The sequence below is a fragment of the Dipteris shenzhenensis genome, chromosome 4, assembly GCF_047967505.1.
Source record: "Dipteris shenzhenensis isolate YYH24624 ecotype China chromosome 4, Dip_SZ_1.0, whole genome shotgun sequence".
In the NCBI taxonomy this organism is placed as follows: Eukaryota; Viridiplantae; Streptophyta; class Polypodiopsida; order Gleicheniales; family Dipteridaceae; genus Dipteris; species Dipteris shenzhenensis.
This window is the reverse complement of record NC_141599.1, coordinates 49,164,813-49,188,612: the sequence shown is the minus strand read 5'-3', so window position 1 is coordinate 49,188,612 and position 23,800 is coordinate 49,164,813. Positions and strand designations below refer to the sequence as shown.

General features: G+C 46.4%; 1 protein-coding gene across 1 annotated transcript in view; it reads left to right on the top strand.

Moving 5' to 3' along the window:
* LOC147902982 (uncharacterized) overlaps positions 1-23,800 on the top strand; it is a 437,346-nt gene that overhangs the window by 68,026 nt on the left and 345,520 nt on the right. Inside the window, exon 10 of the mRNA XM_087373981.1 lies at positions 22,081-22,221. Coding sequence (XP_087230107.1) covers positions 22,081-22,221 — 141 coding nt within the window. The remainder of the gene's footprint in view (positions 1-22,080; positions 22,222-23,800) is intronic.

Sequence of the window (23,800 nt, the reverse complement as noted above, 5' to 3'; positions counted from 1 at the left end):
AATGGAAAGCATTCATTGGAGTGCTGTGTTTTCCTCTCCCCTTGCTGTACAACAACTAATCAGAGCTTACAATCTTATGAAATTGGGCATGCATTTCATTGATGGCGTGGTAGATATGCAAGGACATATTCTCTCTTTTCTAGCAGCATGTCGACAATACAATCTTGGGATGCATCACAGACCTATTTGGAAAGCTATTGCTGATCTCTTACTCCCTTTGGTCCCGATTCCAACATTGAATGTAAGAGACAGGCTTCAAGATTGGCACCTTCAGTCTTCAAGTCCAAGAATATCCTCTCGGCCTTTGCATTTATTGACTTCTATACCTCCTCCTTGGATTGCTCATCATGCTAATTCTCTATGGCATTTGAATAAGTCATTAGCCTGGTGGAAAGGAAAATTGCAATTGATATGGAAGTTGAAAATGCCATTGAAGCAGAGACTCTTTCTATGGAGATGCATTGTTGGTATTCTTCCAGTGGGAGTGAAATTGGCTCAAAGAAGGATTGCTTCACCTCTTTGTCCAAGATGTCATCATACTCCTGAGAGTATTCCGCATCTATTGTGGTTTTGTTCATATTCCAGAGACCTTCTAGACAAGATCTCCTATTTCTTATCTCTCAGATTTCCTGCACACAGGTTCTCCAGGTTTTTCTGGGTGTAGGGCAAACTATCAGCTTCTTTGTCACAATATTCTCTTTTCTTCCAATGGATCAGATACTGGGCCTTATGGACCCTCTGGCTGCAGCGAAATCAAGCATATCTAAATTCTCCCCTTCAGCATCCTTATGAGTTCTTCCGAGCCTCATTGCGGCAGTCTTTATATGATGCCTTACATGAGGAAGATTTGGATGTTTCTTGTATTCATCTTTTCTTTTACTGCTTCTGATGGATAGGGCTTTGGCTCTTTTCTTAGGGCTTTGGCTCTTTTCTTGAGCACTGCCCTGATGTAAATGAATGTTTCATAATATAATTTTATTGGTTTCACAAAAAAAAAAAGTGTGTGTGTGTGTGTGTGTTTTTGCAAGCATCTCGTGATGTTCGTCTATGCATTTTGTGGGATATGAGGCAGCCTGTGCCATCTACTCTGGATCTTGATTTGGGATTTGCTCATCCGATGCGCATCAGGCTCCATTTTGCATCTTTTCCCACTGCATGTTATTGGTGCAGACAGGTTGGTCATTTTGCTCGTGCTTGCCTTTCCACTTCCAGGCCCATACCTCCTGCTCCTTCTTTAGCTGTCTGCTATGGCTTCTTTGGCGAAGCCCTCTACTGCTCCGAAGCACTATTGGAGGAAGGTTGATAAATCACAGGCAGATCTTCCTTTAGCTGAAGACGCTTAGGACTGCACCCTTGTTGAGCACCATGCAGAGGGAGATTTACAGGATGACATGCATACTCTCTCTCAGGATACTGCCCCTGCTATTACTCAGATTCCCATGTTACAATAGGTTTTTGACCCTGTGATTCAGAAATTTCGGATGCCGGCTTATATTAAGAAGAATCACAAGGGCAAAAAACAGGTGGTTTTTATTGACGGTGCAGTTTCTTCACTGCATCTCTTTGTACAAAGCAACAATCTTAAACTGGAGGATGTTGTGTTTGATCCTCCTCCAGTTTGATCTTGTAGGGACTGCTGCTGCTCCCCGCTCCTCCTGTTGCCCTCCCCTCGACTCCCCTCCTTGCTGCCTCCTCCATCCCCTCCCTCCCTACTTGTTGTCCCTTCCTCTACTGCTGCGCTACCCCCTCCCGTGCTGCTGCTGTGCTACCCCTTCCCGCGCTGCTACTGCGCTACCTCCCCCCATGCCGCTCCTGCGCTCCCCCTCCCCTGTGCTGTTACTGTGCTTCCCTCCCATGCTGCTGCTGAGCTATTCCCCCCCGTTGCTGTTGCGTTGCCCCCCCTCCCGCGCTGTTGCCTACGCTGTCCCCCGTTGCTGCTCCTGTGGCCCCCCCCGGGCCCTCGTCCCCTTCCCTCTCCTCCTCTCCTCCCCTCCCTCTCTCCTCTTCACTCCCCTATTGTCCCTTTCCCTTCTCTCCCTTGCTGCCCTCCCTCTCCCCCCTTCCAGCTCCCCCCTTCTTCAGCCTCCCTCCTCCTTCAACCTATCCCCTACTTCTTCTGACTTGCTCTCTCTCCTTTCTCCCTCCTTCCTTCACCCTCTCCCTTCAGGTGTACCCCCGTTTTTTTGGGGGTCTCTTGGGTATCAGGAAAGCGGATGGAGTTTTTTTGTGTGTTTGAGTCGTCCTTCCCCACCTCGATTGACGAATGGGCACCCATTCAGTCAATCCGTTACCGCACACACTGGCTGCGAGAACCGTCACATTTTCAAAAGACGAGCTGCAGCAGTTGCAAAAGGACTTGGAGCCTGAGTGTTCCACGACTCTCTTCGCATGCATCTTTGGTTCACACCCCTCTAGATCATAGGCTAGAGATTGGATGCTTGCGGCGCTTCCCCAGGAGCTTGTCCCCCACCTTAGGCGTGCCTAGATTCCCTGGACGTCACGAGAGACTTGCTACAGGCCGGGTTTCTATTTCTAGGCTACAGGAGGATTTTTTTGTTTCCCTTTCAATTGGGCTTTGACCCAGTTGAAGAGGACAAGCAGGGAGTTTCTATTTTCATCAGGTTCCCTGGTCTCCCCTCAGTTTATCACCGGCTTCTTTCAGTTATTGGCGAGAGGTTTGGTGTGGTAGCAGATATCCCCCCTCTTCCTGGCGAGCCCTCTTCGGCTGCCGAGGCGGTCAGGATGGATGGGGTACCCAGTGTTAGGGTCATTGTCCAGGACCCTAATATTTCAGATGACCACATCATGCTATAGCAACCCGATGGGTCTTTCTTCCGCCAGAGATTTGAGGTTGCAAGTCAGCAGGACCAATGTAGGATTTACAAATCCTTAGGCACTTCGCCAGAGATTGCCCAAAGAAGAAAAAGAGGGCCAAAAAGCAACCAGCTCGTACTAGCTTACGACAGAGAGCAGGTGCAGGACCTACCGCTCCATAGGCACTACCTCATACAAGGGATCCCCTCCCTCCTAGGGCTACTCGAGTCCCTCCTGCACCCCGCACCACCTTTGGCCCACGGTGGGATCCGGTCGTGATTAGGCCCTCTACTTCATATCATACCTCCACATCTTCAGAGGCTACCCCCTTGGAGCCTTGGGAGGCTAACGCCTTGGAGCCTAGTGTTCAGTAGCCTTCTTCCACTCCACCCTAGGATCAGGCTGTACCTCCCTCAGCAGCCCAGGTTGTTGGCATCTCGTCCGCAGCACTTCTTGATCAAGACCCAGTACAGGTGCCTCCTTCTGTGGATAGAGGGAAGGGGGTCTTACATTCTCTCCCTACTTCAGTAGGAATCCTTCGAACCCCCTCCCCAGGACTGGCTCAGCGGAACTCCTTTTTCGCTTTGGAGGACCTCTCTGACCTCCCTGGTGATGATTTTGTACCTTCCACTTTTGGAGAGCCAGTTATCGGCATCCCTATTGAGAGATCTTTCTCTCTCTCACCTGTTGACTTTCCTCCCCTTGGACCTCGTGTGTATGGCAGAAGGTCAGCTACTCCTTCTGTGGATAGAGGGAAGGGGGTCTTACATTCTCTCCCTGCTTCGGTAGGAATCCTTCGAACCCCCTCCCCAGGACTGGCTCAGCGGAACTCCTTTTTCGCTTTGGAGGACCTCTCTGACCTCCCAGATGATGATTTTGTACCTTCCACTTTTGGAGAGCCAGATATCGGCATCCCTATTGAGAGATCTTTCTCTCTCTCACCTGTTGACTTTCCTCCCCTTGGACCTCGTGTGTATGGCAGGAGGTCAGCTTCGGTAGAGGGTTCTTTTTTCGCCACCAGGTCGGGTAAGGTATTCCAACCCGCTTCCTCCCGCTGATGAGGATAGCCAGTTGGAATATATAGGGATTGGGCGGCATCTCTCATCGTCGTCGCAAACAGCTGATCTAGAATCAGCTCCATCCAGGTGTTTCAGGTGATTTCTTAGACATTCTTTTTCTTCAGGAACACAAATTGGATGTCAGAGATTGCTCCAAGTCAAGTAAGCTGCTTTCAGGCTAGACTTTTTGGCTTTCTGCCTTGGGAACCAGAGGAGGTACACGCATATCAGTTTCAGATTCTATTCTCCCTCCTTTGGTCACTGGACATGGTACCGTCACCCCCTTCAATGGGTTTTACTTTTGATTGACGGACGTAAGGTTGGTTTCCTCAACCTCTACGCTCTGAACAACAGAGGGGACCGTGTTCATTTTTGGAAAGAGTTGCTCTCGTGGGCTGACATTGCAGATTCATGGATTATTGGAGGTGACTTCAACATGGTTGAGGCACCATCTGATAAGCAAGAAGGCAGAGAAGGTGGTATTCATTCCCTCGAGAGAGTAGCTTGGGATGCCTTCTTGTTCAGGTTCAGTGGCAGAGATCTTTGGTCAGATGATGCATTTCATATTCAGTCTCAGTCACTTTTGTTTTCATGGTTGAACCATAGGATGCAGATGCCTATCCATGCTCGGATTGACAGATTCTATGTGTATGACTAGGCTCTTGATAGAGGGGGGACACTTTGCATTGCACCTGGTGTTTTCACTTCCGACCATTTTTCGATAGTTTTGTCTATCTCAGAGCCTTATTTGAGAGGACGGTCTCACAGTATCAGGATCCCCAATGCCTTATACACAGATGAGACTCTCACAAAGGCAGTCTTGGAGATCTGGGTTTCTCACATGCAGGGGGGGGTGGCCGGTCCTTCACATGTGGCCACAGCACTTGCCATTATCAACGACTTTTATCACTCTGTCGCTAGTGCCTGGTGAGGTGAGGTACTTAGGCGTGAGATTGGTATCCGCCGGCAGTTGGCAGCCTTGTAGAGGAAGGAGCAGAGACAACCATCAGATGCTTGGATACAAGAGTGCCTTGCTGCGGCAAGGGCTCACTTGCAGACATTGCTTGATCAAAGAGCAGAGTATGCCTTCCATGCACGGAAGTCCTCTTGGATACAGATGGGAGGGCAGCCCACACAGCTTGCAGCTTTTGGGCAGGCTGTTTTTCTCTTTCTTTTTGAGGCAGCAAAGTGCTAGTGCTTGCTTCTTGGGAACATAATCTTGATAGTGATCACTTGGTCTGGCCAGAGGAGCTCTCATGGTAGCATCCTCAACTCCCAAAGCTGTGAAGATTTCCTCTCCCCTTTAGACAAGCAGCAGGTTCAGCATGCAGCTCGGTCTCTCTAGGATAGGACAGTGGTCGGTCGGATAGGACAGTGGTCGGTCGGATCGTCGGCATGACATCCTCAAGGAGACATATTTGGGAGTGGCTTCAGACGAGCTTAGCACAGTCCTTTTGGATGCAGCCCACACAGCTTGCAGCTTTTGGGCAGGCTGTTTTTCTCTTTCTTTTTGAGGCAGCAAAGTGCTAGTGCTTGTTTCTTGGGAACATAATCTTGATAGTGATCACTTGGTCTGGCCAGAGGAGCTCTCATGGTAGCATCCTCGACTCCCAAAGCTGTGAAGATTTCCTCTCCCCTTTAGACAAGCAGCAGGTTCAGCATGCAGCTCGGTCTCTCTAGGATAGGACAGTGGTCGGTCGGATCGTCGGCATGACATCCTCGAGGAGACAGATTTGGGAGTGGCTTGAGACGAGCTTAGCATTAAAGTGTGATCACATTCAAGAGGTAGTGCACTATCTATGGGAGGGGAGTTTTTTTCCTATAGCTGATCTCTCCAACCACCTCACAAGCCCTCGTGGAGCAGAGTCCGATTTTCCTGGGGCCACATTTGGTCTACCTTATCCCTTGGTATCATGGCTTCACGATGGAGTATATAGACATGACACATTATATTTTCCACTTCCCGATGATGCTCTGCGTGCTGGGCTCTCAAGGGAGTACATGTCACATCCTGTCATCTATAGGGGGGATTTTGGGCATATTTTTGGGAGTCCCTACCGGCAACAACATCTTCAGTAGTCGCGGACAACGGGATCCCTAGGCTTAGATTAGTTGTGGAGCACCCGGAGTCCCCACCAAAGATGATCCTTCTTGAGACCCTGGACAGGGGCACGCTGAGGCAGGGTGGAGATCTCAGGGCTTCTAGGACAGTGCCTTCATCTCAGGGCTTCTAGGATAGTGCCTCTACTGTAGACAGTTGGGGCATCTAGCCCGTGATTATCCCAGAGGACAAGCACAGACTGCTTCCGCCCCCACATAGCATAGGTAGAGTAAATAGAGGGAGACCTAAGAGGAGAGGACACGGAGATCCTATAGACAACAACAGCCGGAGTATGAAGAGCCAGATGCAGGGCAAAAGAAAGAAAAGAGCAAGAGACAGGTACCTCTCCCCAGGGAGAGCAAGCTGTGGATCCACCTTTAGGTTGTACCCCCTTGCTTCTACAGTAGACCCAAGAGCACCCAGATAGCCCGACGCAATAGATACCATATGTGTTAATGGCAGACGCTCCTCCAGAGGGACGCCCTTAGGGAACAGAGGAGGACCTTTAGTGGCACATGGTCCTGCCTCCCCCCTTGGTCCCCTATACCCCTCGGATCCTTTTCGCCGTCCCCCTCCAGATTCCCCCCTTCCAAATCCCCTCTACTCCCCCACCTCTCCCCCCCTCTTGTTGCCTCGAAGGTCGTCACCCTTGTTACCCACCCCCCCAGCTTCACTCCCTACAGCAAGGCCATCCACCCCCTTGTCCCTCTTGTGCCTCCCCTACCCCTCAGCCTGTGGGTAAGGGGAAGGCATCGTCTCCTAGCCCAACCCCTCTCCCGGAGAAGCACGTGGGAGTCTCCTCTTAGCAAACCCCTACTGCACGTGACAACAGGAAGCGGGGAGCATCAGATCCGCGTCACAGGCTCGAGGCTCATTGCTTCGCCTTGGACTTCCCTAGCCGAGGGAGTTCTGGCGCTTGGGGCTGTGGAACCACCTCGCAATCCTAGATTCCTACCCCATGTATCTTGAGTTGAAGTTTTGATTTTGCAGCCTTGCAAAGGGGGAATCGTTCAGTGCGGTCGGATCCCACACCCATCCCTTTTGGGGCATAGAGTTTGCCTCCATAGGAGAGGAGAAGTGGACATCGGATATGTTTGATGACATGGTAGAGGAGCATTTGTCTCGCATGATGGACAAGTGGATGGGGCCGTATGGGTTGGACCTGTGGTACACACATGGCTCGTCGGCCTTTTTCCAATTGGGATTCTCTTCAGAGAGACCGGGTTCAGGTTTTTTAGCAACAGGTGAAATTCGACTGCCACCTGATGTGAGGATTCACTTGCCGGCATAGCAACATCGGGACGCTACAGCAGTGTGCAAAGGCATTCGGGGCTGACTTTTCATTCATGATGTAGTGGGCGCGGAAGGTAGGAGTTGAGCCAGTTGCTCTTCTAGTCTATAGACGCAAAGACACATAGTATTCTCCCTCCAAGCCCCCATCAAAATCATAGAAGTCTCTTCAGAGAGACCGGGTTCTCTTCAGAGAGACCGGGTTCAGGTTTTTTAGCAACAGGTGAAATTCGACTGCCACCTGATGTGAGGATTCACTTGCCGGCATAGCAACATCGGGACGCTACAGCAGTGTGCAAAGGCATTCGGGGCTGACTTTTCATTCATGATGTAGTGGGCGCGGAAGGTAGGAGTTGAGCCAGTTGCTCTTCTAGTCTATAGACGCAAAGACACATAGTATTCTCCCTCCAAGCCCCCATCAAAATCATAGAAGTCTCGCTTTCTAGAGCAAGCTCTTACTCATAGGTGAGCTCTATTCTCCTCGACATCCTCCTCATGAGGAGTTGGATGGTGGTGAGTTGGAAAGTGCGTGGACTTCATGATCGTGCACGCAATCAGCCACGCAATACCTGATTCTTCGTACGGGGTGCTTCCAGGGCCTGTTTGCAAGACCAAGACCCTGCCCATAGCCCTCGTCATGATGTCACTTGTTGCTTGCTCCACTGATTCAAGAGCATATGCTCATAGCGGCAAATATCCGACATAGCCATCACCTCCTTCCAGTAAGGGGACTCGAGATTTGTTTGGTCCCCTGCAGTAGCTGACAGGAGCAGAGGGTTTGTATCTCAGCCTCATAGATGTGGCCCTGCTTGGTATAAGCTCGCCCTGGGTGAACACCTTCGAAACTTGGTTTTTCATAAGAGAGATGAATTAGAGGGGTGGTAGCCCTTTATGCGGGGAGCTCCAATCAGGTGACCATCAACAGCCACACGGGAGAGCCTTTTCTTTTGTCCTGCTTAGTTCGGCAGGGTTTCCCGCTCGCCCCCTTCCTGTTTCTCTTCATGGTGGAGGCCATGGGATATTTTCTTCTCCTCAGGCACTGGCCTTTCCGGTCTGAGACTTTTGATCGATTAGGAGGATGAGTTGTTGGACTCGGAGTTTGTGGATCATACAGCTCTATTCATGGAAGGGACTATGGGGAGCCTAGAGACAGTAAGGGGGGCCTTGGCCATATATTGCAAGGCCTTGGGAGCATGGATCAACTAGACCAAATCAATTGGATTCTTCACGGGCACGGAGGAGGTTCAGGAGATTAGAGACAAGGGGGCAGCCCTTGGCTTCAGGTGGATCCCACGGGGTGGACAGTGAGATACCTGGGATGTTAGGTGGGGATGGATATCTTGGTAGAGCAGCAGATTGCCCCAGTTCTCGAGAGCGTTCGGTGCAAGCTTCTCGACTGGAGCTCCAACAAGCTCTCTTTTGCAAGCAGAGCCCTGGTGGTGAACCGGGTTCTACTCGTCACGTCCTGGAATATTGCATCATGCTGGTGTTTTCATAGAGGATGCATGGGCCAGCTCTAGAGATTGGTGTGGAATTTTTTGTGGGTGGGCTCGGATGGTACACGGAACACCAGGGCTAGAGTGGCATGGCAAACATTGCCTTCTACAGTCGAGGGGTGGGTTTGGCATCATAGACCTAGAGATGCAAGGTAGGGCCCTTCTAAGCAAGCTAGTGATTAGAGGCCATACACCAAGAACAGAACCTTGGAACCTCCTCCTTCGGAGGGGACTTCTCAGGAATACCCCCTGGACCTATGGTCAGTGGCAGGAATCTTACAGATTGATGGGGGCGGATAGTGCGACACCTAGGATGTTAGGTGGGGATGGATATCTTGGCAGAGTAGTAGATTGCCCGAATTCTCGAGAGCGTTCGGTACAAGCTTCTCTACTGGAGCTCCAGCAAGCTCTCTCTTGCAAGCAGAGCCCTGGTGGTGAACCAGGTTCTACTCGCCACGTCCTGGAATATTGTATCATGCTGGTGTTTTCATAGAGGATGCGTGGGCCAGCTCGAGAGATTGGTGTGGAATTTTTTGTGGGTGGGCTTGGATGGTACACGGAACACCAGGGCTAGAGTGGCATGGCAAACATTGCCTTCTACAGTCGAGGGGTGGGTTTGGCATCATAGACCTAGAGATGCAGGGTAGGGCCCTTCTAAGTAAGCTAGTGGTTAGAGGCCACACACCAGGAACAGAACCTTGGAAGCTCCTCCTTCGGAGGGGGCTTCTCAGGAATACCCCCTGGACCTATGGTCAGTGGCAGGAATCTTACAGATTGATCTTCTCAGAGGCACTGCTCACAGGGAGGGGTTCATCATTCATGAGGAACCTGATCAGGGTATGGCATAGGGTCTCTGAGGGACTAATTTGGGCCAGCCCTTCCTGTAGGGAGGAGTTCGAGAGACAGCCAATTCTTTGGCACCCAAAGGTCAAAGACTCAAAGGGATGTATTCTTGGGCAGAGGAAGCATATCGGATGGATGTAGTGGGACAGTGGCCCAGCTAGTAGGTCCTTTAGGGCCCGTGGACAACTCCCTAGGGATACAAAATCCAGGATATAGGTACTCTCTCACTTGCGCGGAGCAAGTTCACATGTGGCAGAGATTGATTCAGTGATCCCTGAGTCGTGGTGGGAGGGACTGCGCAGCCCGTGGACACCCCACTGCTGGGATGGTCAGTTTTCGCAGACAGGAGTGCCTCTCTGGATCCCATTCTTCAAGGAAGATCTAGGTTTTATCCGCAATAGGTTTTACAAGGTGGGACTTGATGGGCTCCTCCAAGATGAGAGAGGGAGTCAGAGGATTTGGCAGACTTGGAGAATACAACCAATTGAGGGATTCCCCAACAGATTAGAGATATGTTCTAATGTCATGGGGAGGCAAGGTAAGGACAACTGAAGGAGACCACTCTTGTGCAAAAGTTACCAATGAAGCAAAATGTAGATGGAGAGTACATTGGAGAAGGCAGTCTAGAAAAACGTGTGGTGGAAATGACATAGAAGATGGAAGAGGGGTAGGGTAAATAGTTGAGAAGGAGTTGGGCGGTGGATTTGACACAGAAGATGGAAGGGAAGTAGGGAAAGACATGGATGGTACCAAAGACACTCTCCTTATATGTTGTTTGATTGGCAAGACGTCTCTCTCTACTTTCCTCAAGTATCACCTAATTCTTGCACATGCTCCCATAATTTCATCATAGTGTTCGATGTGTCTCTCTCCCCCTTCTACATCTTGACCCTAAGATATCATTTCTCTCAATACTCCTCGCACCAAAAGAGTCCATAGTGGCATTGCCAAAAATGTTTGAGATGGGGCTCATTCTCTTTTAGAAGTATTTTCAGAGGCCTAAGGCCATTGGTACAAGGAGATAGACTTCCTACTTTGTGACACTAAGGAATAGAAAGCAATGCAATGAAAGGTGCGAGGAATGCAAACGTGTGGAAAGCGCCATAATGCGAGTATATAAGAAGTACTGCAATACGAATGCTCACAAAGGCACTCAAGTATAGATGTACAAGAGGTCCCGTGGAACAAGTGTACTATAGAGTGAATATGTCACAAGTGCGAAGAGACATGGTAGCTAGCTAGGAACGGAATGGAAATATGGAAAGCATAATGAAAGGCAAAATAGAAAGAAAAGAAAGTACAAGTGCAAGGCAGTAACCAAAATACTCACAATGTATTGATAGCTTGATGTTGACTGATATGGTAGACAATCGACAAGTACAACACTATATAGTGTGCCACTAGACTCTAGAAAGTCACAATGTCTATGGGATATCTCCCAATATGACATGTGGCATGTCTAGAACTCGGTAGACTATAAAACCACACCTAGACCACCTAGAACACTAATTTTAGACTCACTTTGGCTTCATATTCCAACACCCCCCCATGAAGGCAAGGTGAGAGACTACTGGAATGGAACCAAGAATAGAACATGACAATGACGGTCATCAAACTGTGCGCCCTATGTAACTCAGAGGCTAAAGTCTGAGCGTGTTCAGAGGTTGATCCAAGCACTCTCATGGCTTGAGACTCAACATGCTCAGAGGCTCATGTTATAGCATGGCTACATGACCAGCTCATAGGTCTAGGAATACACCACCATCCTGGAACTCGGCCAGGCCTGATAACGAGACCTATCAAAGACAATACATATGGCTCCCACAGTACATCTTCATAACAGGACATGCGGTCAACACCGTCTACAACTAGTTTCCCTATAGGAGAAAGGATAGATAGAACCTTGTAGCACATTTCAGGGTCATGAATGCTTTTTCACACTTATTTCCAGGCACTTTTTACATTTTCATAGATGAAGGTATCTAGAGGATATATAGCCTCTATTTGAATGCTCCAAGGCAATGAGCCAAGAATCTTGTGAAGAAGACCACAAAGGGCTGGTCCAAGTACCGCTCTTGTGGATAATTGTTATTATACTTCATTAAGCTTATTCCAAAATTTCTTAACCTTACCAAAAAATCAAGCTAGCATATCCCCAATTTTCATATACATTGTACCACCCTAACCTTGTCTAGGCCCAAATAATGACGAATTTTGTATTTCTTGTCCCATACATATTCCCTAGCCATAGAGAAAGGCAATCAAGGCTATTCTTGTACTAGACTTCTGCACAGACAGGGAGGAAAACCTCTTTTGTGGTGTTTTGAATTCGTGAGGGTACTTTTTCACTTTATTGCATCAAATCCATGGACACTAAAATAAGAAAAGTGATTATGGCATTTTGTGGTCACCTTTTCTATCCATCTTCTTGTCTGCAAGGCATCCAAGGACAACAAACCTCATAGCGCATTATCTACCTAAAGGAATTGCTCGTTGTGTGGAGGTTTGCAAATATGTAGGATATGAGGTAATTTTTGAGGCAAACCAAACGAACTTGTGACGAAAATGGGGTGGTATATTACGTTCCCTTGATGGGGTGCATGAGGTGGATGCTGAAAAACTTGAAAGTGCATTGTCTTCTATTGGGGAACTTCATAGTAACCTACCTTCTATCAGATGTTCCTGCAAGAATGGAACCTTCTATCGGATGTTCTTGCAAGAATGGATAGTTAGGGTTAACCATGCCCCTAGCTAATTTGTGAATTAATACCAATTTCATTCTATTAAAAAAAGGAGTGTATGCATGCAAAGCCCATGTTATAATAGAATGTTGATTGATCTATATCTATTTTTTATTTGTGTGCCGCTGACTGAAGGAGCTGCTTGTTTTGTAAAGTAAATTATGTGGGAGGACGGTACTTTTTAAGTGTTGGACTCCTTAGCCTCTAAGCCTCTGACCTTAACAAGTAAACTATTCATTGGATTTTTGGGATGTTGCTCAAGATCCGGGACGCAAGATGTTCTTCATTTTGTGTGTATGATGTGTATAGACTCTCTCTTTTTTTGTTTCCAATGAAAAGATTTCTATTAATTATGAAAAAAACCCCAAGAGCAAATGATCATGGCAGAAATTCATCATGGATAGAATGGAAAACAAAATATCCTAAGCAGGCAAACAACTTGCTCATCAATAAGAGCTAATAGAGCACCAAATTTGAGGCTCAAAGTGCCATATGGACCTTGTGGTGGACTCCAAGAGAAAAGGGGAGCCACTCCAGTCCCTAAGGAAAATAGTCCTTCGAGTGAGTAGATGCCGCCCAAGAAGACCCCTTCATGGTCACCCAAATGGCCATCAAGATGCTCTTCATTTTGTGATTTTGCATGATGTGTATAGACTCTCTCTTTTTCTGTTTCCAATGAGAAGACTTCTATTAAGTATGAAAAAACCCCCAAGAGCAAATGATCATGGCAGAAATACATCATGGATAGAATGAAAAACAAAATATCCTAAGTAGGCAAACAACCTGTTCATCAACAAGACCTAATAAAGCACCGAATTTGAGGCTGAAAGTGCCATCTGGTGGACTCCCTAGTCCCCGAGGAAAATAGTCCTTCGAGTAGATGCCACCCAAGAAGACCCCTTCATGGTCACCCAAATAGCCATCAAAATATGTACAACATCTGTCCAAATACTAGCCAATGTGTGTGAAGGGTGGACCTCGGAGCCATCAAGAGCCTCTATGCATCTAGATCTCCAAACATGCCATGCTGAAATCATTGCTAAACTTTTCCGAGAAGTATCCACCGTGGCATGTGGGGGTTCCTATAAGGAGAGTGGCGAACATCATCCAAAGAGCATGACTCAACTAAAGGTCGTCGAACTAAAAGAGCCCAAGAAGTATCATGCCTCTCATAAAATACTTGAGGTCTTGAAAGAGAGATCCAAGCCACCAAGCCCCAAATCATGAAGAAGGGGGAGGAAACAAAAATACTCAAAAGACAACCAGTTCCCTTCTAGATAAACCTTGTCTATTTATAATCCCATAAACAATGCTAAATGGACTCCTTAGCAAAAAGGCAATGATGGCAAATAAGGGTTGATCCAAAACTGCAATCCCTCCATAAATATAAAGCCAAAAAAAAACAATGATTTTTCCATTCTTGTGAATTGTGGAGTCTTCTCCGGAAGGATTTGTGTAATTTGAAAATTCTCCCAATGAGGAGCTTTGGTAGGCTTCTTGCCCTAAGGATTAGGTCAAACCTCCTAGCATCGCTAACCATGTAACGAAGAACGGGAGAATCTCCTCATGGTTCTGTGCAGCAATCCATTCCCACTCCCCAGAGTCCCACTACAAGTACTTTATGGGGACACATCCATAGAGCAAAATTCTCCATGAACCCATGGGAATGTGATTAGGATTCGGGTATAAATATCAACCTGAAGTCAAGAAACATTGCTCCAGGTGACCCAAAACCTTGATAGGCTAAAAAACAACGTCCACAAGAATATCCTCATCCCTAGAGCTGGACAACCAGCCCCCATAGTCAACATCAACAACCAAGGCATCTCCATCCAAACCTTATCAAAGTTTTATGACCAAAAGTGGGATACTTGACCTCATAAAAGCCCCAAGCCATGTAGAGCGATGGTGAGGCCTGCCATCTGTAAAAAACCAATGCAATAGTTATCATTTCACTTCCTTTGAGGTGACTTACGAACTGAAGCTTTTGATCATCCGGAAGGTTTTTGAAATCCTTCCAAGAACCCGGAAGCGGGTTCTCTCTCCCATGTAGACCATTGCATGTATTGAGAAGTACCAAGAGGCCCGCCATGATCATCAAGTATGTTGTCATTCCACATGATGGGCTGCCTAACAATCTCTTCCAGAGAAGGCAGCCATAGGTGAGGATGAAGGAATCTTGAGATGTGCTAATGTGAAAATCTACCTCAATACTATCCATCCAATCCCCACCCATGGAAAGAGAGCAGGATTATATTAAAATCTACCCAGTACTACAATCTTCAATATGGAAGGAGAGCAGTTGTATGCAATGGACATTAAGAAAATTTTCCAAGGCTCTATTCCAGCAAAAGCCCCCTAACTACAACCTTGCAAGCATTGGGTTGATGGCCGGTTGGATGAGCATGCATGGGTCTTCCTAGGAGGCTTTTGCTAGGAGGACAATTTTCCTTAGGGAGTGGAGTGACTCCCCATCTCTCTCAGAGTCCACAAAAGGGATGAGGTGGAATTTTTAGCCTCAATCTGCATTTTTTTCTAGCTCGATCTAATGAGCATGTTTTAGCCGACTTTGGGTTTTTTCTTCTAATGCTTTGCATGATGTATTTCAGCCTTGAACTTTTCTCTTGGAGTTTCTTTCATACTTGATAGAAGTCTTTTCAAATGAAAAAACTATGCCTCAGCCTTGCACAAAGCCCGTCTACATATCATGAGTAAGATCTGGAAGAATGGGCTGGAAACACACTGATAGCTTTGGCCAAAATCTTATTAAAACTGCCCAAAAGGGTGATTGGCCTCTATTAGGAAACCAAATTTCTACAACCCCCCTTTAGGGTAAGATGAACAATACCCTCTATAAGTGAATCAAGCTTAGCACCACATCCCATATGCCTTGTAGGGCTGAGGTAACATGGTCCCCAATTTACCCTTCCAAAAGGCAAAAAGTGGAGTCCTAAAGTCCATATCGATGAGGTGCATCAAGTAAGAATCTCATATTTGGTTTCACCAACGCTAGAATAGCCTGCCAAACTCTATGTCTCGCATCATCTCTAGCAAGTGTGTTAGGATTTGCCCAAAGATGGGAGGGTAAAACTCAATCAATACATAATACGGCATTAAGATCTAAGAGTAAAGCCCTATCAGAGTCAATAAGTTGAGAGAGATGGTTTGCAGGACTCGGGCTCCACATGGACAGACTGCCTCCTTTCCAATACAGCATGGATGCTCCTTTTTCTTCCCTCCTATCACACGAGGTCAACCAGGTTATCCGTGAGGATCTAGTACAGCTATACACATTCCGGACTTGGTTGGGCCCGAGTGATCTTCCAGTGAAGCTAGACTTCTACAGAGATCACTTCTTACATATCGCAGCGGAGGGTTTCATTGATCCACCAGGATACACGCAGATTCACCTACCCCACTCGTTGAGGATCTCTCTTGGGCAGTTCCGGGTCTCTTCACACAGACTTCGTATTGAGAGCGGCAGAGCGGAGCGGTTACCCAGAAGAGGCGCATATGCACACTATGTGAGATGCAGGTTGTTGAGACAGAGGAGCATTTCATCTTTAGGTGTCCTGTCTACTATGCGATCAGAGGGCATTTCTACTGCCTCTTCAGAGATAGTTATGGAATTTTGTCCCGTTTCCTCTCCTACCCAAACCAACAATGTTTGGCTGCTTTCATTCATGAGGTGCTCAGACACCGCGATAGGATACTCCGAGCATGGACACAGGAGCGGACTTCCTCCTCAACTGATACTTCTCAGAGCTCTATCACAGAGTTCTTTCAGCCAGATCACATCGAGGCGAGGCCTCGACATGACCGTGACCCGGAGCCTGTGACCCGATAGCTTAGACAGAGGGTTGACTCACAGATCATACTTGGTTATGATCGACGATGATGCTGAGATTGATATATATATATATAGTCGAGATATGACTATGTTGTACTTAGGATTTAGTACTGTCATTTTGCATTTTTTGCATTCTGCATTGGTATGGATGCTCGTTTAGTAGCTCCACTACCATAGCTCATTGTATTAGTTTTTTCACAGTCTCATAGACCCATCGGTCTTCCGAAGAATTTAATAAACTTTCTTTCTTTTTCTTTCTACCATGTCTTAGGTTAAGAGTAGAGGATAAGTGTTTACTGACTCTTCCTCCAATCGCGTCCAAAATGACTCTCGTGGAAGAGATTTACTGCTTCAGAGTTAGCATCGTGGGGATTCTTGGAGCTGCTCGCCTTCCCAGTTGCCTCTCTACGTGTAGCTTCTCCCTCCCTCTCCTCCCTCAACCCTCCAGCCCCTCCCCGCCTCCCCCCCCCCTCAGCTCTGTCCCGCCCCCTCTCAACCCCTCCATGCCTCCTCCCCCCACTCCCTCTCAGCAACTCCCTTGTCTCGTCCCCCCTCAGCCCCTCTCCGCCCCCTCTCAGCCCCTCCTCGCCTCCTTCCCCTGCCCCCTCTCAGCCCCTCCCCCTTCAGCTCCTACCTACCCCCTCCCCGCCTCCTTCCTCCACCCCCTCTCAACCTCTCCCCGCCTCCTCCCCCCTCAGCACCTCACCGCCCCCTCTCAGCCCCTCCCCACCTCCTCCCCTGTCCCCTCTCATCCCTTATCCGCTTCCTCCCTCCTTAGCCCCTCTCCTCTCCTCTCTTCCCTTCCCCGCCTCCCCTCCTCCCTTCTCGGCCTTCTCCCTCCCCCGCCCTTGCACCTTCTCTCCAACTGACACCCTCCATTTCTCTTCTTTACCTTGCAGTAGGGTTTTGCCGGATGGAACTTTCAAATGTGTTTGAATCGGCCTTCTCACCTCGATCGACGATGGATTTCCACTCAGCCGATTCTATATTGCTTCCACTGGCTGCAAAAACAATTAGATAGTCAAAAGACGAGTTGCAACAGCTCAAGAAGGATGTAGAGTTTGAAAGCTCTACCACTTTGATTGCACACATCTATGGGTCTCACTCTTCCAGTCACAAGTTAGAGACTGGATGCTCGCGGTGCTATCTCCAAACCTCGCCCCTCGACTTAAAGATGTGCACTTACTGGGACGAGGTTTCTTCCAGGTTGTTTTTGATTCACCAAAGGTTGGGAGCAATGTGCTCAAAGCTGGGTACTTGCACCTGGGAGACAAAAAGATTTTCTTTGAGTCTTTCACGCTGGCCTTTGACCTTATGGAGAATGACAAGCAAGGGTTTTTGCTTTTCGTCAGATTTCTCGGTCTCCCCTAGGTCTACCATTGCCTACTCCCTGCTGTGATTGGGGAGTACTTTGGTATTGTCACAGAGATCCCCTCCCCTCCCTGGTTTGCCCTTGATAGTTGTAGAGGCAAAGGTGATCAAGTCTGACGGGAGTCCTAGAGTTAGGGTCCTTTTTGGGGACCATAATTTATCAGAATATCTCCCATGTGGTTCTTGTAGTTAGCATTGCACAGGTGTCTTGTAGATTACATTGCACAGGTGTCAGTGCATTTGGGACAGTTTTGGGCTGTACATTAAATGCAAATCATTGCTCAGGTGTTGTGCATTTTTAAGCTACATGTTGGCTGTAATTTGATGCACTGTTGGATGCTATTGAGCAAGAGTTTGCTATTGACTTCTTCTCCAACTCTTGATCTTTGTTTGAGCTCATTTTCAGCCTCTCCCATGTGGTTCTTGCAGATAGCATTGCACAGGTGTCTTCCAGATTTGCGCAGGTGTCAGTGCATTTGGGACAGTTTTGGACTGCACATTAAATGCAAATCATTGCTCAAGTGTTGTGCATTTTGAAGCCACATGTTGGCTATAATTTGACGCATTGTTGGATGCCTATTGAGCAAGATTTTGCTATTGCTATTTGGCAGAGATACAAGCCGATTTTTGGGCAGAAGCACATTGCATTTGAGCCAATGTTTGGCTATGGTTGAGGACAACTTTTTGAGGCATAAATATAGTGCTTGATCGCATTTTGTATCCCGGAAGGGATTGAGGTTTGAGCAGAATTTTGGGGCGTATTTATTGCTATTTCAGAGCAGCCACTGTCAGTGAATGCCATTGCAGTGATTGCATAGCAATCTGTGGTCTTTTAGTTGTCCATTTTCTGTCTTTTCCTTTGCAGGTATACTTGCAATTATTCTTGAGCTTGCAATTATGTGTCTCAATGAGAATTTTGGCACCATGATTGAGGTTTGAGCAGAATTTCGGGGTGGATTTATTGCTATTTCAGTGCAGCCACCGTCAATGAATGCCATTGCAGTAATTGCATAGTAATCTGTGGTCTTTTAGTTGTCCATTTTCTGTTTTTTCCTTTGCAGGTACACTTACAATTATTCTTGAGCTTGCAATCATGTATCTCAATGAGAATTTTGGCACCATGACTGAGGCATATAAGTTGGATGGACCCAACTCTGCTTTGTGGTCATTTATACTCAAGAATATCTTGGTTGGAAAGGGCTTATGGGACATCGTGAATGGTGATGAGGCTAGACCAGCTGGATCTAGCACGAGTGCATCATCCACTTCTGGCACTACCACTTAGGCTTCTACTACCGCTCCCACAGAAGATTAGAAGAGGTTTGATCGCAAGGATGCCCAAGCGTTGTCTTTGATTGCATTGTCTGTGAAGACACACTTTAAGTCCACTATCAAGTCTTGCAAGACTTCAAAGGTTGCTTGGGATAGAGTGAAAAGTATGTGGAATATGAAGAATGAATCAAGAAGCATTGCCTTGCACAATAAGCTCAATGACTTGTCCATGTAGGAAGGTCAAACTATTTCAGCTCATATTGCAAAGATTGCTAACATTTGGGATGAGCTCGCAGCTATTGGTGAGAATATAGAAGACAATTGTCTGGGACCCTTATACGATACATTTGTTACTTCCTTGACCATTATGCTCAGGGTTGCTCCACTCAGTTTTGAGGAGTTAGTTGGCTTGCTCTTACAGGAAGAAATGCGGAGTTTCAATTCAGCCCGTTCCTGTGGTCAGAGTGAGTAAGCACTTGTCACTCATGGAAAGGCTAAATTTCAGAAAAAGATCAGCCATGCTTATCAGCCCAGGAGGAGGGGAATGCAAACACAAATGCAGGGAATGCAGATAAAGGCAAAGGTGAACAAAGACATGCAATTATTGCAAGAAGCCTGGTCATTACATTGCAGAGTGCCAGAAAAGGATTGCCAATGAGAAAAAGAGGCAAGGCGTAGTAATTACGTGGCACCAGATGAAAATGCCAATGCTTCACCATCTCATGCAAACTATGCACAATAGGGAAACGATTATGTGTTTACTGCATTTCAGGACAGCTTTGGTGCCAGGGGGATTTAGTTGCACATGATGCTTCTCTTGCTTCATTTGGGGATTCTTCATTTGCTGCCATAGATACTTGGTATCTAGATAGTGGTGCATCGAAGCACATGACTCACAGGAAAGAGGGCTTTGAAGAAATCAAACATGTTCATGGCAGACAGGTTCCTTTGCTAATGATGTCACTCAGGACATCACAGGAGTGGGAGATGTTCCCATCCTTCTGGATTCAAAAAAGAAAAAGTATATCTGTGATGTTTGATATGTTCTTAGTATGATCCTGACCTGAGGAAAAATCTTATTTCATTCTATCCATGGCTCATGATCAGCACATGCTTGTGGAATTCTAGGATGGTCAATGCAAGATTAAGGATCCAAAGAAAGGGTATGAGATTGTGGCTACAGGTTCTTATGAGGCCACCATGGGTCTTTACAAGCTTGATGCTCAGCCCTATAATCATCATGCAATGGATGTCTCTTCTTCTGCTCCAAGTGATTTATAGCATGCCAGGTTTTATCATCCCATCACAGAGATTTGGCATATTTGCAGATTCATAATATGGTTGAAGGATTGCCAAAATTATAGCAGCCCGCTCAGGAGATGTGTGAATCTTGTGCTCTTTGAAAGTTGCATAGCCTACCGTTCCAAAAGCATGGTCTAGGTTCAATAACAGCACAAAGGGTCTTGCAGATTGTGCATAGTGATGTTTGTGACCCAATGAATGTCAAGGTGTAATTTTTTTATGAGCTTTTTGTCATTATTACTTTTTCCATTTTTATGAATTTTGCGAGCTTTTCATTCACATGAGAGAGAGAGAGAGAAGGGGGGAGGGGGGACATGGAGTGGGGTGGGTTGAAAGTTTGGGTTGTGGTTAGGAGGAGAGAGAGGGGGGGGGGGGACCCGGGGGAGGGGAGATAAAGGAAAGGGGGAGGGACGGGCGCAGGGGTAAGGTGGAGATGAAGGAAAGAGGTAGGTATAGGCACATGGGTAAGGTGGCATGGAGAAGGGGGGGGGGGGGACCCGGGGGAGGGGAGATAAAGGAAAGGGGGAGGGACGGGCGCAGGGGTAAGGTGGAGATGAAGGAAAGAGGTAGGTATAGGCACATGGGTAAGGTGGCATGGAGAAGGGAGGGGAGGGAAGTTCGAACGCATATATCATAGGGGAGATCAGAGAGGGGGAACTTATAAGATATGCAAAGAGGAGTGCAAGGAGGAGAGAGAGGATGAGGAATATGAAAGTTATGTTCATCGTCAGAATGTGAAGGGGAAGGGAGGAACTATGGGAAATATGTTCATTTTCAAAGAGTATAATTTGAAAGTTTTGACCTCATATTTGGATTCCTCGTCAAATTCTAATCATTTTGAGTATCAACATGACCATATTCCGATAAAAATTGGAAAAATGGTGTTTTTATCATGAATTCAGTTTTGGCCCGTTTTGGGCCTCTTTTAAATGGGCCAAATGACAAAAACAAGTTTTTATTTTTATTGGAATATGGTCATGTTGGTTCAAAATGACCGGAATTCGACGAGGAATCCAAATATGAGGTCAAAACTTTCAAATTATACACTTTGAAAATGAACATATCTTCTTCTCTGAGTTGCCTTCAAGGTTGAGATGGCATTTTCAGCCTCCGCCTTGGTTCTTTATTAGCTCACTTTGAGCTGTTTTTTCATGCATTACATGATGTACTCCCGCATTGAGCTTGCTCTCGCAGTTTTCAGCCTCCACCTTGGTTCTACGGCGTAGCCAACCCCTAGAGCAAGAGACATGCCAAATTCACAGCAGTTCTACACATAGATCAGGCTCGAGGACCTTCCCTCCATGTTCACCAGCCTAGAGGCACAGCCTATAGGTGTGACAATTGCACTTGTCCGATGCAGGGCCACATCTAGGAGACAACAGCAGACCACACACACTAATCGTCGCCAGCATTGTATCATAGGTTTTTGGCCACCAGAGCCTCTACATCACCACGATCTCCCGTGGACTTGATCACTCTGCCAGCAGCGGGAGGACCACCGCAGTAATGCCACACTGTAGCTTCCATTCTTTCTAGGGGCTTAGACATTTTTTGTACTAGTATTTTGATGTTTATGTTATACTTGTCTTGGGTGTAGATGCCCGCTTAGAGGCTCCACCCAGTCAGCTCATTGTATCTAGTTTTTCAGTCTCATAGATCCCGTGGTTTTTCAAAACCTCTTAATAAGCATTATGTTATTTTATTTACTTATAACCTTAATGATTGATTGTCTAATCGCTGTTGTAGCGTATGCATAAGGAAGATCTATAACATGGGATAAGACACAACTTTTTATATAAAGTACCCTTGAGCTTTAACCTAGGATCGTCGTATGGAATTAACTTTTCAAATCTCAGCATTATAAAGAACAAGAAAGCATAATGAATTTCACTTTTCTATACGATCTTAGGTTTCCAGTGTCGTACCTGCATAATCATGACAGGATGAAAACGGAGCTTTATGGAAGGTGCACGTGCCATCTTTTGAGGTGGAAAAAGTACTCGAATTTCATTCATATCTTATAAAGGGATTAGCAGTCTCCCCAAACAACCACTTTTTGGCTACGTCAGGTTCTGATTGCTCGGTAAATTTTCCCCGTTTGCATTTTGTGAATGCAATACTCTTTGTTTTTTTAGCATGCTTAAAAAATGAGTGTAATTAAGAATTGGTTTTTTCCTTATTGCAAAATGATGCTGAATACTCTCCCTTTCACTAAGGCATTGTAATTAAATAGTTTCATCAAAACGTTCATGGATGTCACAACTGGAAGTTAGGTATGTAGTCTTACAAGGAATTTATGTGAGGTATCTAGTCTTACAAGGAATTTTTGTATATGTGTGTATCACTAAAAATACCAAAATCAGGGATGAGGTGGCATTTTCAGCCGCCACCGGGGATTTTTGTTTGCTCATTTTGAGCTGTTTTTTCTTATTCTTGACATGATGTACTCCCGCACTTGAGCTTGCTTTGCGGTTTTTATTCATACTTAATGAAGTACTTTTCTTGAAAAAAAAATAAAAATACCAAAATCGATTTTCCTTTCCAAATTTGTACATTTTCTCAAGCCACCTTAGCTCTAGTATTTTGCAAACCCATCTAACCACTCCAAAGGAAATTTCTGATAAGTCTCTTGAGCTGTATAATGCAGCATCATGAATGGCACCAACAAGAGCATACAAACCAAGTGGGTGGCTAAACGAACGTGGTTGACCACAACCACTCTAGAGGCAAGATCCAATCTAGCAAATATCCAAAAAAGCAGCTTCCTTTTGATGCTCTTCAACACTAGAGCAAATTGCTGCCTTGATGAGATATCAATGAGTCCAAGTATCTATTTGAAATACATCTCTAAATCTAATTGAATCCCATTAATGTCAGCCCCCCAATGCTCATCACTGACCCAGAATCCATCGGATTTGTGCGAATTAATCTGAGCTCTTGTTGCAAGACAAAACATATCAAAGGCCAACCTGAAAGAGCTAAGACTATGGGGAGGCATCCAAAGAAATTCTCATGTCACCAGCTAGCTCATTGTCTAGCAGCTTCTCATCCTACCCGATGGGAAATTTCACGTTACATAGCTCATAAAGAGGCTCATTGCCTCCACCACAAACAAACAAAGTAAAGGAGCAAGTAGGCATCCTTAGCGAATAGATCAGAAAGTCTGAAATCTATCTTCTTTGGCACATGTAAAGTACTTGCTGTGGGATCCTGGTGAGTGTGAATGGATTGTAGCAAGTAATCATTACAAAAAACATCCCATTTTTTTAGTTGATAGCTAGCCATGCTAGGAAGTTTCAGATTTGGGGTAAAGGTCGGAGACCTTCCAGGGCAGTGCACTAGGGGAGACTTGGAACCACGCAAGTGCTTCTAGAGGAGACTTTCGAGATCTTCAAGAATAGAAAGATCGCTCTTTTCTTTTGAGTCTCTGTTCATGAAGGAATTACAGCAAAAACAATTAGAGGGAGACCTTTGGAGCAACTCCTTCTTGCCCATAGTTTGTATGCTATGGAACCTATCTAGCACTAACTTTGGGATTGAAGACAGTCCAGGATTATATGGGCAAGAATTGTAGGGCTTATGTTGGGGAGGTTCATCTCTTCTACTTTGTTTATCGCTTGGGGCTTAGTAGCATGTCTTTCCTTAAACTTTGGAGGTTCATC